This window comes from Cyrtonyx montezumae, unplaced genomic scaffold, assembly GCF_038088225.1.
Source record: "Cyrtonyx montezumae isolate F1298 unplaced genomic scaffold, pur_monq_1.0 scaffold_16, whole genome shotgun sequence".
NCBI lineage: Eukaryota > Metazoa > Chordata > Aves > Galliformes > Odontophoridae > Cyrtonyx > Cyrtonyx montezumae.
In genome coordinates, this window is record NW_027071892.1 from 9935800 (window position 1) to 9953670 (window position 17871).

At 48.5% G+C, this 17871-nt stretch overlaps 1 protein-coding gene across 2 annotated transcripts in view; it reads right to left on the reverse strand.

Annotated features, from left to right (window-relative positions):
• LMF1 (lipase maturation factor 1) overlaps positions 1-11030 on the reverse strand; it is a 160568-nt gene extending 149538 nt beyond the window's left edge. Inside the window, exons 1-2 of one of the 2 annotated variants that reach the window (XM_065732776.1) lie at positions 10820-11030; positions 3156-3465 (exon numbers count right to left, since the gene is read on the reverse strand). In XM_065732776.1, coding sequence (XP_065588848.1) covers positions 3156-3465; positions 10820-11030 — 521 coding nt within the window. Of the gene's footprint in view, positions 1-3155; positions 3466-10819 lie in introns of those variants that run through there. The other variant, XM_065732775.1, reaches the window with a different exon arrangement.
• Positions 11031-17871: the final 6841 nt, after the last annotated feature.

Genomic DNA, 17871 nt, shown 5'->3' on the forward strand with positions numbered 1-17871 from the left:
TTTGTTTGTTTTTAAATCAGTGAGTGTTATAACACACCCAAAGGCCTGAGCTGGTCCCTCGCAGCACAGTTGCAGCAGGCTCAGCTCCCCCAGCTCAGAGGCAGCAGCACCAGGAGGAAGGCGACGTGCCCGGCCTTCCAAAGGGGACGTTTTGCTCTTCTAAAGCTTCCTCTGACTCTGAGCCCAAGCCAGCTGGGCAGCAGTTGAAAGACTCACTCCTTCAGCAGCGCCCGGCATCTGGAGCCTCCAGCCCAAAACAAATAGAAACATTTAAAATTAAAACAGAAAAAAAAAGAAAAGGCAATAAAAAGAATAAATTGTTCCTCGCTGGCCTAAAGAGAACTCTTTCTCCCTGTCCCCCCGTATATCCTTGAACTGTTTTCCCAGTGTTTGCTGGATGGGAGCAGCCTGCAGGCCGTGCCCAGCAGTGCCAGCTTGCAGCACTCACACCTGCAGAGCAGCACTACAACCAACTGTGCAATAATGGGGCCATGAGAGGATTTTCTTCCTCATTTCAGACACCTTCACTGAGCTGTCTCATAATGGCTACCATTCTGGTAATGTTATGCCTCTCCCTCTTTAAGGAGTCATTTCAACAGACCATAGAATCATTGAGGTTGGAATAAGACCTCTAGGATCCCAAAGTACATCCCCAATCCATCCCATCATGCCCACTGACTGTGTCCCTCAGTGTCACATCGCCGCTGCTCTGGAGCACCCTCAAGGACGGTAACCCCACCGCACCACAACTGTGCTTCCAGCAAAGAAATCTTTCCAGGTGATTCAGAGAAGAATAACACCACATCAAAACCTCTCAACCTGTCCAAATCTGCAAGACAAAGTTAGCAGACCACGTAATACCATCTAAACATTGATGCAGAGAGTTTCAAGGCCACTTTAATGCCAAGGTCAACGCTGCCAACCCACAACCCAAGAGCTCATGAGACTTCAGGCACTGCCAGCCTGTGCCAAGTGCCACCAAACCCTCTGCAAGGTGCCACGGAGAGACCTCACCCACCCCTTTCCCTCTCCCTACCTTCACTTGCACTGTAAGCACCCAGCCACCAACCCCTGATCTCCAGGCAGCTGAACGTCACACTATATGCACAGTAATAATGTGGTTTTCACCACCCAGTGACCCTTCAGAGGATCTAATGAAAAAGTGTAACCACAGCCGAATGCACTGTACTGCTGAGTTGCTTTGATTCCTTTCTCTCACCCCTTTACAAGAACCTCATTTCCTGTTTAATACATTCAATGCCACAACTAAGAGAAGTTGGGGCAGCATTTCCTTTCCCCCATCTTTTCTCTCTAACCCTTCCCCCAGAAGTACCTAGCCCATTCCCTCACTACATTATTGCTGGATAACAGAGTAACCTCCTCATGACATCGTCACTTTTAAACTTCAAATCTGAAGTAGGGAAGGAAAAAAAAATAAAAAAATAAAAACCATCTTATCTCAAATATCAACAGGCAATTCCTTTCAACCACAGCATCCATAGAATGCAAACTCTGGGCTCTCTTGCATTCCTGGTGGTCAACTCATTGTCTTCAGAGCTGCAATGAGACCTAAAGCTGGGTTATGAGCTTTGAAACCCCCTAGGAAGAGGAATTTGGACATGGTCTGCTGCTTACTGGTGGTCCAGCTCCCTGTGAAAGAGGGTCCCCTTGTCCCCTTGCTCTTCACTGCACAGGCTTGGAAGACAACAGAATGACCATTTAAACAGGCATAACTGGATTGCTCAGGAGCTCTGCAGGGCTGCCATCCCTCCAGCTCCTGCAGAGAGGAAGTCCACACCTCTGCCTCCAGCAGGGAAAGCTACAGAGAGCAGAAGGGCAGCACAAAACATGCCTGTCCAACAGAAGACTCACACATTCCAATCAGGGCGTTTTTTTGTTTGCTTGTTGATTAAAACTATAATGAAATTACACCACCGACACAGCCACGACATCAGAACACGGAGCACTACAGAGCACTATGTAAGATAAGTTCTTTGCTAGCCTGCTCCTGAAGGGCAAGATCAAACCTTCAGCCTCCTATAGCACTGCAGGTTCACTCTCCAGCTGCACACCTTGCAACCTGAATAACGACAAACTCTGGCAATAGATAGGCATTATTCCCACCCAGTCTCCTCTCTCTCTGGAAATGAGCAGGATGATGCTCAAATCCTTGGTCTGTAGGGCAGTTAAAAAAAAAATAGACAAGCAATTTTGGAGTAACTTGGAAACAGGCAACAGAAAACTGTCTCCAAACTATTTTTCAAATTGTGGCTTTCTTTCACAGTCTTAAGTTCACGCTGAGTTAAGAGCTCAGAAAATAGAGCTTTTTAGAAAACTGAAGCTGTTATCGTTCACCCACTTATATACCATTGGGAGTAGGACAGGAATGAATGGGATGGGACAAGACGCCGGGCTGCTCAACCACATGCAAATCCCTAAAATTAAATTCATTGATCCCATCTATAATGAGGGTGTCCAGTCACATGCTGTGGAGCCAGAACGTCCCAGTGACACAGCTGGATCACATCCACCAGTTCAGGCATCTCTTCATGGCAGGGCTTTCCAGCTGCCCCAAGTTAGCCTATTGCCTCTGCTCTGGTAGAGGAGCAGGTACTTAAAGAGGTGAACTAATTAAGTTTGGTTTCCCAAGATCCCAATATTTTAGCCAGCGCTTCTAAGGCCTTAAAAATGCACAAAGAACAGCTGAAATGCTTCCTCTGGTTGGAGCAGTGACAATGCTTTTCTTTAAACCAAAATCTGCACCATAGCTCTTCCCTGCATGTGCACTCATTATCCTTCTTTCCCTTTTCCAGCCCACAGGTTTTGTATATTTATTTTGAGTTCTGCAGCTCTCCAATGGATAAAACTGAAAATTGATAAACCACCTCAAGAGAATTCCCTTGCAAAAGACAATGTGCAGCATGATTTTTTGTACAGCCACTTCTCTCACAGAGAACAGCAGCAATCAGGACTGATTTTCTGGGTGAAAGAGAGAGCAGGAACGTGCCCACAATTCATTTCTGCTCAACGTCTTCCTTCTCTCACATGCATACATTACTTCTTAGGAAATGACTAACCCCAAATAGTAACAGAAAACAGATAGAATAAATGGCAAGAAATTACAGAGAAAACCAAAGCAGAGATTGTTAACCTACCAGATCTGTCCAACGTTGACCAACGAGAGGTAGAGGACCCATAGGACAGCCATGAGGACCATGTTTGCACATCCAGTTATCAATACAAAGGCTGAAATCACCAGACCAAGCATGGAGATGTAGTCCAAGATGCTGTCCATATCCGACCAGTCCAGAAACCAGATGATTGTTGGGGCATAGCTCAGGGTATCCAGGTTTATCTTCCCTTTGAAATACTTTTTGACATTCTGCAGGTATAGTTTACACGGGAGCAGCCCCTTTTCTCCTATCAGCTGCTTGTTTTGATGGTACGCCACCAGGAAGGCCACAACTAGAGAAAGCAAGGAGAAAAAGAAGTATTAGAAATCAGGCCTACAGAACTACATCTATGTCTTGAGAAGGAATTTGTTCACATGCCCTCATCTCCACTAAAACACAACAGAGCCATTTCTATTAACCATGATGTAGAAGGCTGAGGAATTCCATCTTCGCTTCACACCAGGAAATGGCACAGCATCTGTTCTGAGATCATTTTCTCCCCAACTGCAGCAGGAAAGCTCAGGAACATGCTTCTGGGAAAAGCTGCCAGCAGCCAAGAGACCTGACCCACCACCAAACAAGAGGCTCAGCCCAACTGCTGGACTCAGTGTGACCCCCAGTTACTCACATACGTAATTCATCTCCTAATGCAGATGAGGAAAACAGCTTAATTGCGCTGCAAATGCAGAGTGAAAGCAAGGCATGAATTTCAAGACTTTCAGATGGAATTAGCTTCCCACAGAACAGGATTTGTACAGGATACACCAGGAAGCCCTCAGCACAGATACCGGGGAGCACAATTTAAGCCGTCAAAGTACGCACACAGCACCTTTGCAGCAGCAAACAGACAGCTGTACCTTCCGACCCTTTCTATTTCAGTTTCACCAAATACTTTGCAGAGTCACAGCTCCGCCATGGATGCTGGCAGTGCTGATTTACTCTCTGTGCACTATCCAGTACACACAGCCCACGGCAGAAGCAGATTTTATCTGCAGCATTATGTTTTGATTTCAGCAGACAACCTACTTCCCATTTTTATAAAGCATTATCTCTGTGCCTATCAGGTACTGGAATTTGTCCTCATACTGAATACACTTAATATTTCACAATATTGTTAGTGAGACCAAAACACACCATCATTCACCCAGCAGAGTCACAGTTAAGCACTGCAACTGCAGAACGCAGTAGTTACAATACGGGTTGAGCTCCTGGATCTGGTAGGCTGGAAATACAAAGGCTTAATATTTTCCCATCCTCTAAATTTCTACTTTTTTTTTTTTTTGCAAGTTGCTGCAGCTCTCCCATGTCTCATATCTACTCTCTTGCACTGGACACTCTTAGAACAGCCAGATGCTTTTTTTAACAGCACACAAGCAATTTAATTACAGATTGTAGACCTAGAATTTGATGTTCTACAGAGAAAGTTGGTCAGCTTCTAGGGATTATCTCATATTTTAGGAATCTCCTCCAGTTACCAATTTGCAGTTCATAAATGCAGTAATCTCCATTTCTCAGAAGAAAAAAAAAGAAAGCGAAGGCCAACGTTTCCTGATTAGGCTCCACACATTTTGCTCCCAGCAGCTAACTCACCCTTGTCACAAACACTATCCAAACAGCAGCCACGTCACACACAGCAATAGCTGAGGTCTTGCAAAATGCCAGTTGTTCCCCCCCCTGCTCCCCCTTCGTTAATGATCAAATCCATTTCCTTCCTTATCTCAATACTGCCATTCTGCACACAAGGATTTTGGTGCTCATCTGGTTGGTCTCTCTGGGAACACTGGGGGAAATTCCGTGTGAAACTGTATCCCAAGTTCAGGCCTGGATCCCCATTTCCCTAAGTCAGACCTGCAGTGGAAAACATAAAGCTGTTTGAGGCTCAAAAGCGTTATCATCCAATTTGAGTTAGATAAATAAATAAATAAAACATTAAGACCAACTATGTCATAAACCCCACGCCTTGATTGCCCTGGATTAGCCATGCAGTCTGCTGCAGTTTGCTGAAAGCACTAAAAAAAAATTCACCACTAAATGCTACAGAAACTGCTGCCCCAACCCAGAACTGCTAAGCAATATATATATATATATATATATATAAATCTAAATTAGACCCCTGTGCAGTATGCACGATAAACAAGGAAAGGGTAAATTAGGAAAAACAAACTATAGCATTCAAAATACACGTTGTATGTATAAAATTCTGCACAGGCTTTTTAAGCCTGAAAGCAGACAAGACAGCATTATAGGCTGGCATCAACTTTACATCTAAAGACTGCACAGACTGGGCTCCAAAGTGGCTTCCCCTCAGAGCACCAATTACTTGCTGCACTGATGATATTTTGCATGCAACAGCCCTTTGATTCTGGCTTATCAGACAAAAAGTCCCTTCTGCCCCCAGAGCCTGCACTTTTGTTCCTCTTCCTTAGCCCCTGTTCTGAAGCCTCTCCCCTTTGGCCTTGTGTTTGGGGGTTTTCCATTCACCATCCTCACACTCCCTCCAGGTAAACATGGTCAAGGGAGTTTTCTTCCACCTGGGGCTCTTGCTGGCACACCTGCTGCATGGTCAGGGCATGGGTGCAAGGTTAACTGCTGCCCCAGCACAGCCATTCTTCCCCACCCCACTGCTGGGGATGACACAAGGCTATGGGACATCCCAAGGCAGGGATGTCTCCTGTAGGCTCCCAGCACAGCTGAACACATCCCACATTCTCCAAACCCAGAAATAAAGCTCCATCACCTTTCCCACCAATGTTGCAGCTGCTCGCTACATAGACTTTGTTTTCCTCTCACCAACACTGCCTGGGTTTGGGCATCTTCATCCCACGCCCATCTCTCCCCCAAAGCACTCTGCCTCGCTTCTTTGCAGACTGAAGAACTTCCCATGCTCTCTCCCACTCAGGATCCTTTGACAGCTCACATGGGAGCACACACCTCTACTGCTGGGAGCTGATCTTTACATAAGTAACGCATGTAAATTGTCACCAGCTGCTAATAGGTCTTCACTACTTATCCTCACCTCCAAAGGTGCCTGACTGTACTTCTCCATTAACTCGCCCTCCACCTTTCTCTTTCCCCTCCCAGGTTCCTCTCTCCCGCAAATGAAGGCATTCCTTGTTCAAACCCACATGCTACCAATAAACACAACTGGAGCATGCAGCACAGGAATCACCCATCTGAAATGATTTGGTCTATCCACATTGCCCTGTCACCTCGGTTCCTTTCCCCTGGTCCAGGCTCAGCCTGTCATGGTAGGAGAATGAGAGAATCCCATTCTTCATGCTCTGTAAAGATTTAAAGATGTGAAACCCAAGACTTTCCGGTCATATGGCTTTCTCTCCCCCCCATTAAAAGAAGTCTCAACTTTTACTTCAAGCCCAAACCACAAGAAGAAATGAACCAAAAGCTCAGAGCTTTGCATGAAAACCAAACTACCTTTTGCACACAAGCAAAGTCTGCCTGGAGCCATATATCGAGTGCACCTTTGACCCAGTGAGGCACTCAAAAAAAGCCCCACGCTGGCAAATGGAGGTTGTTGTGCTGACAAGGAAAAGGAGCAGAATGTTCATGGTTTCCTAATTACTATTAGTTTTCAATTGATAAATTCCCCAGCAAAGTTCTGTAATACGAAAGCAAGAACTGCTAGCAATAAGCAGAGGGCCATAACGAAACTGAGCAGCCTCTTCTCATCCTGCAGCCCTACAGCCACGAGTAAACACAACCAGTCCATTCTCAACACCTTTTTGTTCCATTGCCATTAGCAGCAAAGCAAAGGACTTCGGGGTGGTTGTGTACAAGGCACTTAAGAAGTCCCATCTCTCCAATGTCTCTTTGTTTGAAATAATCTGAAAGCAAATACAAAAGGCTGTGGCACAGCCAAGAAGTTCCCCCACCGGACCCTTGCTGTTCAACACTACACACATCCAGCTCTGAGAAGATGTACCACAATCCTGAGGAGGCAGTCTGAAAGCTGGGAGCCTTTTAAAATAACTGAGGGAAGAGCAGGGGAAAGGCAGAGGAGATGGCAGAGAGAGGGGAGGAAGGACACCGGGGAGAGCCAGGAGCTCACAGGAAGCCCAACTCCCCCCAGGAAGGCTTTGGATTTCAGAGTTGGGAAGAAGTAGCATGAACCTCCCGTAGTCCTGGCTCTAGGGAAAGAAAATACTACTATTAAACAATACACGAGGAGAAGGAAGATAAACTGTATTTACATACTAGCTTTTATTTCAAAGCACTCCACAAAGCACGGCTGATATTGGGAAGGGTGGTATCTAATTACTTAAACTTCTACATCTGGAATCTGATGATGGTAATCATCCAAAAGAAGGGCACTTAAAATGATTTAGAAGGAGGGCAAAGGGAGTGAATAACACACAATTGCTGTCAGAAGCCTTGGGACCAGCTATTTACTTGTAACAGTACTTCCACCTGTGCCTCAAAGACTTTACACACTTATCCCTGCAATAGGGAATGCATACAAAGCACAGGACTGCAATGAAGAGACTTCAGAAGTCAAAACTGCATTTCTCCAAGCCTCTGCCCCACGAAGTACAGACTGCAATTAGCCATGGAAGACAGGTGTTAACAGAAGTCAGAGAGGGCTGCACCTGAGCTGGATAAAGATGCCTCTAATAAATCAAGGAGAGGAATCTGGTCAGCATGGCACAGCACAGGACCTACAGAATAGTTCTCCTCAGTCTCCTAGGACAGAGCCTGCTTTTATTCTCACTCCTCCTCAAGAAGCACTTTGCCACTGAGTCTGCCCATATTTACTTGAATGGAGAAAGAGCTCCCAGCTATCAACACACCTGTGAAGGCTGTCAGCTGTAAGAGCTTACACATCACCCAGTTTACAAATACACCCTGTAAGTTGCTATTCAAAACAGAACTGCACGGACAGGTGGTTTATTTACCTTAGTGCTCAGCTTGGAGAACCCCAACCTAACACAAAGAGCAAACCTCTGAGCATCTTCAGCTCAAAGCCATCTTCCCCATCCTTCCCATCCCTGCAAGCAACAGGTGGGTTTGCTCACCAGCCTCCACGAATCAGATCCTTTCCACCTTTCCATCTCTAACGTGCCTCCCAAGCAGTCTCCTTGCCAGGGACTTCCCAGGCCCTGGATGCTTCTGGAAACCCCCTTCAAATAAAATTTTAAAAAATAAAAAATAAAAAATAAAAAATAGGAGAGCTGTTATAACCAAAGGGAGCCCCCAAAGGACACTTCACACCTGCCTGGCTCTGCCTGTCCTCCTTCCAGAGGTGAAGATCCAAAAGGAAAGCATCTCCTGGGCTTGCAGCAGGCAGCCCACCTGCCTCAGGAGTGCCCTTGTGCAGCCAAAAGGAGAGAGGGCAAAAGCTCCAAGCTTGAACTGGGGACCTTTCATCTCCACATCACTGCACACACCAAATCACACTTCTCTGTACTGATCCTGGGGGTCCTTCACTCTCTCACCCTTTCCTTCACACTCAACAGGGATAACAAGCTCCCAGCTCCACTAATTAACAGAAGCAGTCAACGGGGTGACCACTTTCCCCAGTGCTTTAGTGCAAAGCTCTCCTCCCTCCCCAGAAGGTTTTGTTTTCGAACACAGCAGCAATGAAAGGGTTACATCTAAAAAGGTGAAATGAAAGAAGGGGAAAAACATCCCACAAGTGAGGAATGTCAAACTGTCACAACGCCATCAGCCGTTTCCTCAGCAAGTCTGAGTCTCGGCGTGCACAGGATTGCCACGTCTGGGAAAAAATAATCTGTCAGAGTAAATGGTTCCATCTTCAAAAGAGAGATTTGAAGAGGTGTTTGGCACAGGGGCTTAAAATTGTTTTCTGCTGCTTCTAAAGCCAGGCGTATAGAAAAGATCAAAAGGCAACCCACCTTCCCTCGAGAGCATCCCACCACAGCCATGCTGTGGCTCTGCAGCCTTTGACAGAGGAATCTGCCGGATGGCAAGCTCTCCATCTCAGACATACCCATCAATTTTTGCCCCACAAATGTTTCAGCAGGAGGCTGCACGGCATCACCCCCACCTTGAGATCAGAGCAATGCTGGGGACAACCAGAGATGGAATGAGACCCATCCCAAACCTGCCACACACCTGACTTTGGGTCAGCTGGCTGTTACTCAACCAGGACAAACTGCAGGACTCGCTGTTACCTCACTGCAAACAAAGTTGCATAACGGGCAGGTAAACTTCTCTTCTCTTGCACCCCTCCTATCACAAAGGACAGAGCCAGCCCTCCTCTGACAATCTCTCTCCAAAGGATCTCTACACTGAGCTGCAGAAACATTCAGGGATCATCTCTTACCACCTCCAAGCATTCCCATTCTGGTCTCCTCCAGAAATAAATAGATCTAGTATTTCTGCCTCTCTTTGCTTGCTATGAATTCAGTTGGCAGCCTTCTATCTCAGCTCCACTCTCCCACTTTCACTTTTCCCCCCTCCTTTTTTCCATGCTGTAACTCCCGTCACCCTGAGACCAATGCTTGCTCCCCACCTCTCACCACTCCAGTTGTCCCAGGTGAGGTCTCCCATTCACCAGAACGCCCCATCCTTCCAACGTGCTCCTTGCCATCCCCTGGCTTTTCACCCCCTGCCTGCTCCCTTCCTACCCGACACCCCACCAGCACACAGGGCAGTATTTGTTCCAGGATGTGATATATTTATAACCCCAAATGCATGATCTGAAAGCAGCAGCCTCTGCAGAACACACAGCAGAAAACACTGATCAGTTTTTCATAAGGAAACTGCAAACTGAGCTATGGGAAACTCAGCAGTCTGGATTTACACACGAGGGAATATCAAAATCGCTTTCATTTTGACTGAAAGAGTCATAACCCTGCATTTCACCGAGAGCTGAAACCAAACTAGAAACAGAGCACGTGTCAAAACCATACAAAACTACAACTTCTGCATGGTTTTGATGCAAAATAATCTAAGCAGGCTGGCAGCCTACAAATCCTAACGATTTTGTGGACAAATCTGGGGCAAGTTTAGAATTTGTAACATAGTGTGTTACATGTCAGTTTAGGTTTCACTGTGAATATTTTTCCAGCGGAGCGGCAGCAGGCTCTGAGCACAGCTCCCAGTGTAATTTGCCAAAACAAGAGCCAAATGCGTACAGCTGAGCTGGAAACCAGTTTCACCATTTCAGATGAATGGTAATTCTTGGACCTGAGGGGTCATCACAGAACCACAGGGGATCTCTGGGGACCGCCTAGCCCAACCCCGTGCTAAAGCAGGTGCTCTACAGTAGGTTGAACGGGACCTGTAACGAGGTCTTTCTCTGATCCTACTAACAGAAGTTCTTCTGCTTTAGTTCTGATGACACGAGGAGCTACTCCGCCACCACCGCCTCACCAACATCTGCTGCAGGCTCGGGCACCTCCAGGGGTGGGACACCCACCGTCCTCCGAGTGATTCCCCGCAGCATCCTCCACGCGTCACGCATCCCTCGGTGCAGCGCACCGCCCACCTCAGTGCCGCTCCCGGCCGATGGTTCTCCCGACGCCTTCGCACCCGACCCCTGGGCAGCAGTGCGCGATAAACCCCCCCGAAACCCTCAGCAATTGGCAGCGAGCCGGGCCGCCCCCCACCCGCTCCCGGGAGAGAGAACGCGGCGGCGGCGGCGGCGGCAGCGCCCGGACACTCACGATACAGCAGCGCTACGGCGCGCAGCAGCACGATGCGGGTGAGCCAGAAGGTACCCGGCAACGGCAGCGGCCCGGGCCCGCCGCCCGCTGACCCCGGGCCCGCCGACCGCCCCGGAGTCTCGGGGGCGCCGCGGCCGCCTCCCGCCGCCGCCGTCCGCCGCTGCCGCAGCGCCGCGCTGGGCGCCGCCATGTCGGGGCACGCAGCGAGCATGCGTGCGGCCGCCCCCCGCGGGCCGGGCGGGATGGCGGCGCCTCGGCGCGGGCCGGGCTCCGCTCAGGGCCCCCCGGGAAGAGGGAGCGGCTGTGCCTCGCTCGGGGCCGAGGATGCGGGGAGGGGTTTTTGTGGGAAGGAGATGGAGATAAAGGTGTGTTAAGTGTAGGGACGGTTCGGTATGGAGAGAAGGAGGCTCAGCGGAGACCTGGCTCTCTACAGCGCGCCTAAGGGGAGCGGGGTCAGCCTCTTCTCTCGGGTAACAGCGATAGGACGAGAGGGAACGGCCTGAAGCAGTGCCACGGGAGGTTCATGCTGCGCACTGGGAAACATTTCTCCAAAAGAGCAGTCTGGTTCTGCTTCCCAGGGAGGGATGGGGTCACGGTGATCTTAAAATCGCTCATAAAACCATTAAACCGATCCCCAAGTCCAACCCCAACCCACTCCACCGTGCCCCCGAGTGCCACATCTCCACACTGATCTATGACTCCACAGTCACCAAGCCCTTGACCCCGCGTTCAGCCGTGTGCATTTAACCAAAACTGTTTATTAAAGTGCCCCCGGCCGCTGTTTGGATGTCTTCAGAAGCGCATCCCATCCAAGTAAACACAGCATTGCTGAGCTGCCTGCTGCACTCTGAGAAAGTATCTGTTATCAGGTGTAAGGCTATTCAGTGCTTCTCAGACTGTACACCCATCCCTTATAAATGCCTCTTTTGTTTTTCCAGTTTCCCATCACTGCTGCTCGCATTGTTCTGTTAGAAAGAAAAAAAAAAAAAAGAAAAAGAAAGAAAGAAACACAAGCACGACATAATGGTGCATTGTATAGGCAAGGAAAAATAAGCTGTTTGTTAAGGGCTGTGGGTGGACTGCAGTTTCGCTCTCCCTTTGGATTAGCCACGAGGTTTGGCTAGATAAATGTAAGGAGATGGGAGCTAGTGGTTTCCTTTGTGGGGTCTGCATGAAACTTTTACAGCAAATACCATGTTAAGTGGCAATGTCTGTAAAACAAGCTGGATAATTGCGGAAATCACCGAGGGAAAGTGGAAGGCTTAGGCTGAAGATTTAGCAAAAAGGGAATGATTGGAGCTGGGAAGGGGATGCAGAACTCCATCAGTTTTCAAGGTGGGGGATCACCCTGAGCTCTGCAGCACGGGCTGAGACAGCAGCGTGCCAGTGGTGCCTTGCACTGATATGAGCTGCAAGGTGTTAAGTATACTAAATTGCATTAACGAGTTCTTACTCTAAAGCACTGATCCAACGCTCATAAAAGGCCATAGGAGCCTTCCTTTAGCTTTACTGGAAGATGCATCAAGCTATAAAGGAAAATGTGCAATAAAATGGTGGATTAGAACGCTGAAATACCTTCCCCTGTTCTGCGGGTCATGTTGGTGCCCAGCTTTGTGTGCGCCGTCATCTGTTTGGTTTTCTGCTCACTTTTTTGTTGTCAACTTTCACTTTCAGGTTGTAATTTTTGTTGGCTTTCCCTTTTCTCAAACAAAAGTATCAGAAAAGAAAACCATGTAAGACCCCGGCAAGGAACACAAATGAGATATTTAAGAGCGAGGCTCTGCGTCTCAAAGGGAAAGCGATTCATGAATGTCAGGCCCTCAGGCAGCGCAGAGCCATCATTGATGCTGATCTTCATTCAACAAAATGCGAGCTGCCACGTCCCCCCGCCCGACCCTATTTTGCTGTGTTCCAAACAGCTGCAAAAGCGTCAGAGAAACAAGCATTTACTGTCACAGCACCCAGCAGCTGTCCCCATCAGCACCTCAGCCCTGCTGTCCCTGGCACCCTAAATTATTCTGTGTTCATTGAGGCCCAGTCTTTCCCCCCCCTCTGGCTGCCAGGAATTGGGTTTAAATAAAACAGAGCAAGCGAATGTGTGCAGAAATAACTATTTTGTAAAGAAGCATTAACATTTGGGGACTCCTCTAAAGAAAACATACATTCACTTATATATAATACCGTCATACACAATCCCACAGAGCATTCAGCTGCGTCTGCTGAATGGGGGTGGGATCTCATGACGAATCTGGGAGCATCCTTCAACTAGTTAAGATTTTTTCCAGCAGTAATATTTATTCCATTAAAATCTCTGATCCTTCCCTGAGGAAATCTGATCCTTAACTCCAGGGTTAGGAGGATTAGAACTGAAAAGGATTTTCAGAGGAAGAATTACTTTTTTCTTATGGTATTAGTACAGTGCCTGTAACAAGAAGGGGGGGGGGTGTTGATTCAGAAGTGGGATTCCAAAGCAGTATCACAGGACAAGCAATTAATGATCACAGTAATCATATGTCATAAAACTGTCATTCTCCATAAAATACAAATGCCATCCAGCCTGCATCGTGCCACAGGAAACAACAGATCTCCTGCCACCGCCTCCCCTGGCCTTTTAAACCTGATTGTTGTGTCATTCATCGCTCTACAGCAAGTTTTGCTATGCTAACAATATCTTATAAAATTTGAACAGAAATACCACCTTGGTGTACGTTTTCCTTTCTCCTACTTTTGGTCCTTATACACACGTGTACTGTTCTGGGACTGAAAGAGCTCTCAGCGCCGAGTCCTTGGCTGCCAGCACTGCGGCTGCGAGAGCTGCAAGACAAAAACTGCGAGCGAGCCACGAGTTAACATCTTCCACTGGGATATTAAAAATTAATAACCAAAAAGGCATTCGTTAGTGAGGGCTCTTTGATTTTATTTGAGCAGAAATCCCATTCCGGGCCAAACGCGGCGTGTAAAGGTTTTCATGGAGTGCTCTTTGAAGTGAAATCTTCCTAGGAATAGGTTCATTTATTTTTTATTTTTTGACTGGTATCTTCTGCCATGATGAAACCTGGAAAAGGACTGAGGAATCCCGTGCACTCCTCTCCGTGTGCCTCTTAAGCAGGGGAAGGTCAGTGGAGCCCTGCTTGGTGCAGGTGTGCTGAGTTTCTTGTATCTCGCCAGGTAAACGTTCTTGGTTTGGAACGGAGCTGCTGGGAGACACATTCCTGCATTACATTTGTCCTGCAGCTGTCCAGAAACAGGAGGGGTGCATGAGCTCAGAGCCCCATTAACGCAGTAAAAACTAATATTAAACTAATATTCAAACCCCTCTTTCTTCACTCTGCTCTCAGCAAAATGCAGCAGCTGTGCAAGGGGTGCAGGTTTGCTTCCAATTATTGTGATGCAAGCCCCGAGTCCCAGCTCTTCACAGCCTGTGGAAATGTCTCTAGTAATGGGCTCTGGATGAGGCTGTAACAATACAGACTTGTTCTTGCTGCGGTGGGAGCACGGTGTCTGGAACGCAGGAACTCTGATGGGAGCACACGGTCGTTTTTCACTCCTGCTGTGCAGGTGACACGGAGAATTGTGAGAGCACAGCTAAGCTCGGTGGTGGGAGCGGTGGAAATGAGTGCTGGGGACTCAAAGTACTCAAAGCGTTCATTAAAATTTGCAAAACAAACAAAAAAAAAAGTTCTGTCCATTTTAATCCTCCAAACGGATCCGAGTCCTTGGAATTCCAAATTGCCCAAAGCAGTGAGGCTCAGCTCGTGTGTGTGGGTGACAAATTTCAGACCACAGCTATCGAGCAAGCAGCTGAGCGATGCAAACCCAGTGTTAGAATTCTACGAGCAGACAGCGGTCCGTGCTGGAGCCATTGCAAACACACATGTAGGACTGGCCCCAATACTATGGTTCATCCTGAGAGCAAAGCTTTCCTGCTCTTTGGCTGCTGCTTTAATTGAAATGAAGTGAAAGCTGCCACGGATCTTTTCCTCCCTGTTAGAAATCAGTAGCTGTACCGAAAAGGACGAAATTTTGTTTCGCAGAAATCTCTGAGCTGCCGCTGAAATGCCATATCCTCTGGGCAGAGCATTAATCCTGCAGATGTCAGAGGCTTATTTTAACACGATGCATAGGTTACTCTTATCTGATTAGGGATTGTTTTTTCTTCTCCCTGTAAGGCTCTTTCTATTTGCCCTTTGAAATTCCCATGTAAAGCCTGCTCACGGTTCAAAGGTAGCCAATTTTTGGAAAACGATAACCTCACCACTTGATCAGATTAAGCCACAGAGTCCTCTTTGGACTGCTCCCCCTCATCCGCAGCCAGCGAGGGAGCGTGCATTGCAGAGCCCATCATGCGTTCTTGTATGCTCTGAAAATGACTCTCCTGTTTGACACGGAGATGAAATGTCCCTTTCCTGATGTCCGTGGGGCACTGGTGGCCCTGCAGCCAGGACACTGCTGTGCAGGACCAGGAGATGTGCTGGGGTGGAACCGGGACTGGGGGTCGGGGTACCTCCACCCCGTGGTGAGTCGGAGGGTTTCCAGAGACAAGTGACACTGTGATGGAGCCAGGCACGCAGATGTAGGATTTCGTGCTTGATCCCAAGGAACATCGGTGTGAGCTGGCTGGGAACTTTATCAGTGTCAGACTTCACAAAAAATGAAGCAACACTGCCAATACTGGCAGGTGCCTAATGGACTCCTGCTGTAACCATCCTGTCAAGAACAGCTTATTTATCCCTCTGTTCCACACAAAATCATCCCTAAACCTGCTCCATTCAGCACACTGTTTAAGCCCCCATTGGGTTACGTGAATCTCAGTGCTCCCCAAAGCAGACTGTGCAGTCTGTTTCTCCTTTGGCCTCTGAGGCTTGCTGTAATGGGCATGGTTGAGGAAGTAACCCCTTTCTTTTGGTAAAGGCCAAAGGATATCAACCAGGATATGGCAGGAACCAAGCAAACAAAATCACTAAGGAAGAAATAACACTCACATATTCTCCTACAGACGTGGAACTGCAGCGTGGCTGTACCTGCCCCTTGTCTCAGTCCCTCATGCCCTTCCCTTTCTGATGTCTGAGTTCCTCCCAGCCAGCAGATAGCTCCAGATAAAACAACACATGATGTGGAATAAGCACAGGACCTGTCCTGCAGCTCCATCCTTTGCCCATCCCTGGGCAAACATCAACTCTTCATCACACCAAATATGAATCTGCAGGATCCCCAAAGTAGATGTGAGCAAATGTGCCCTGCCCATCCCTGGCTCTCCCCTTCCACTACCCATCTCCAGCATAAGAAGCAGCAGCTCCTGAGTGTTCTCTTCCTCCTGTCTGCTTTTACAACTGGGTTGGGAGGTGCATCTCACTGCCCTGGGCAGTGCTGGGCAGCCAGGCCAGGACAGCAGGATGTGAATGCAGAGAAATGCAGCATCACTGATCTCACATTCCTCAGGGCTGCAGGATGACCTGAGCCCAAGGGGAGCACAGCTCTGGTTACCATTCCTTACCCCACAGAGCCCTTTCAGGCCTGTAATGACACTGGGATCTTCCCAATGGGAAGGGCACTGCCCGGAGAGGCTGACTGCAATCAGGGGCTGAAAGCAGTGACTATTTCAGTGACTATTTGACTCGGCCGCCATACATTCAATGAATGAAATGCAATTTACGTGACTCACAGAAACACCACGCAACGAACTTAGTAATGAGCCACAAGACCCAACTGCATCCAGCATCATTTGTCAACTGACATAAAAAGCTCTGCTGAGTGTCCCACAGCCCTGCTAAAGCCACAGCCCCACGGAGATTTGGGCTGGAAGGGATGCTCCCTCATCCCTTGCTCACATGGTTAACATACAGGTTGTGTTGGGAGGCTCCAAGACTCTATGACTTTAAGCAACGCCTTGTGAAATTATATTTTAAAAAGAAAATCTTTGCCCAGAGGTAATTCACGTTGTGGCTCTGGAAAAGAAAGCAGAAATCTTGAGAAACGACACACAAAATAAATAAATAAATATTTTAAAAAAAGAAGGAAATGAGGAAATTTTAAATAATACACATTCCTGCTTTGCACTTCATCGAAATATATCCATTTTCCCACGGGACTGATGCACACGTTGTGGCACACACAGGTGAAAGCAGTACTCAGTTTGGATTCAGAGCGCACGCTTCGTTTGAAGGCAATTATTTGTGGCAGGAAACCAACACGATGCCCACAGCCGCACATCGCCGCGACTTCCAAGCGCTGCAGCACAGCTCCTATTTTTCTTCCCTGTAAATGTTATACTCGGCCCAACTTTTCCAGTGGGACAGAGGAGCTGAGGAAGGAATAAAGCCGGAATCCGCGGCACTCCTCTCTTCCAGCCCCAATTACAGGGCTGGATTCCGCGGCTAATTAGAATCAAATGCTCCCAATGAGCTCCGGGGAAGCAGCGCTCGCTCCGAGCTCGGCCCGGGGGAGCGGGGCAGCACCGTGCCCTGCATCCTCTCCTGGAAACGACCGCTAAATAAGCGGCTCAGGGAGCAGAAATTCGGTGCACCCCAGCCGCACCGAGACCCCATCACCCCCAGAATAAAAGGACCTTTGCGCACAGCCGGGGCTTAACGGCATCCCCGCCGCCGGGAACCCCGCCAGCCCCAGCGGTACCGCAGCGCACCGTCCCCGGCGCATTACGGCCGCGCAGCGCAGAGAACGGAACCGAGAACGGAACCGAGAACGGAACCGAGAACGGAACGCAGAGCGCCGAACACCTCCGGGCGGCGGCGGAGACTCCGGGCGGGAACGCGGCCCCGCACCGCACGCACCGCCCCCTATGGAAATGAGCCCCGCCCTCTCCGCCAATCGGGAGAGGCGCTGGGGGCGGAGCCTCACTCCCGCGCCTTAAAGGCGCCCGTTGCCGGGGGCCGCGTTTCGCATTGGATGTGGAGCGCGGCGGTTGACGCGTGGAGCGGTGCGGGGCGCCGGGACTGCTGAAAGTTTGATCGCATCTTTTTTTTTTTTTTGGCTGGTTTTGCTGCCTTTGTGCCTTTTTCTGAAATCGCATTCTGCTCGTTTTTTTTTTCTTTTAT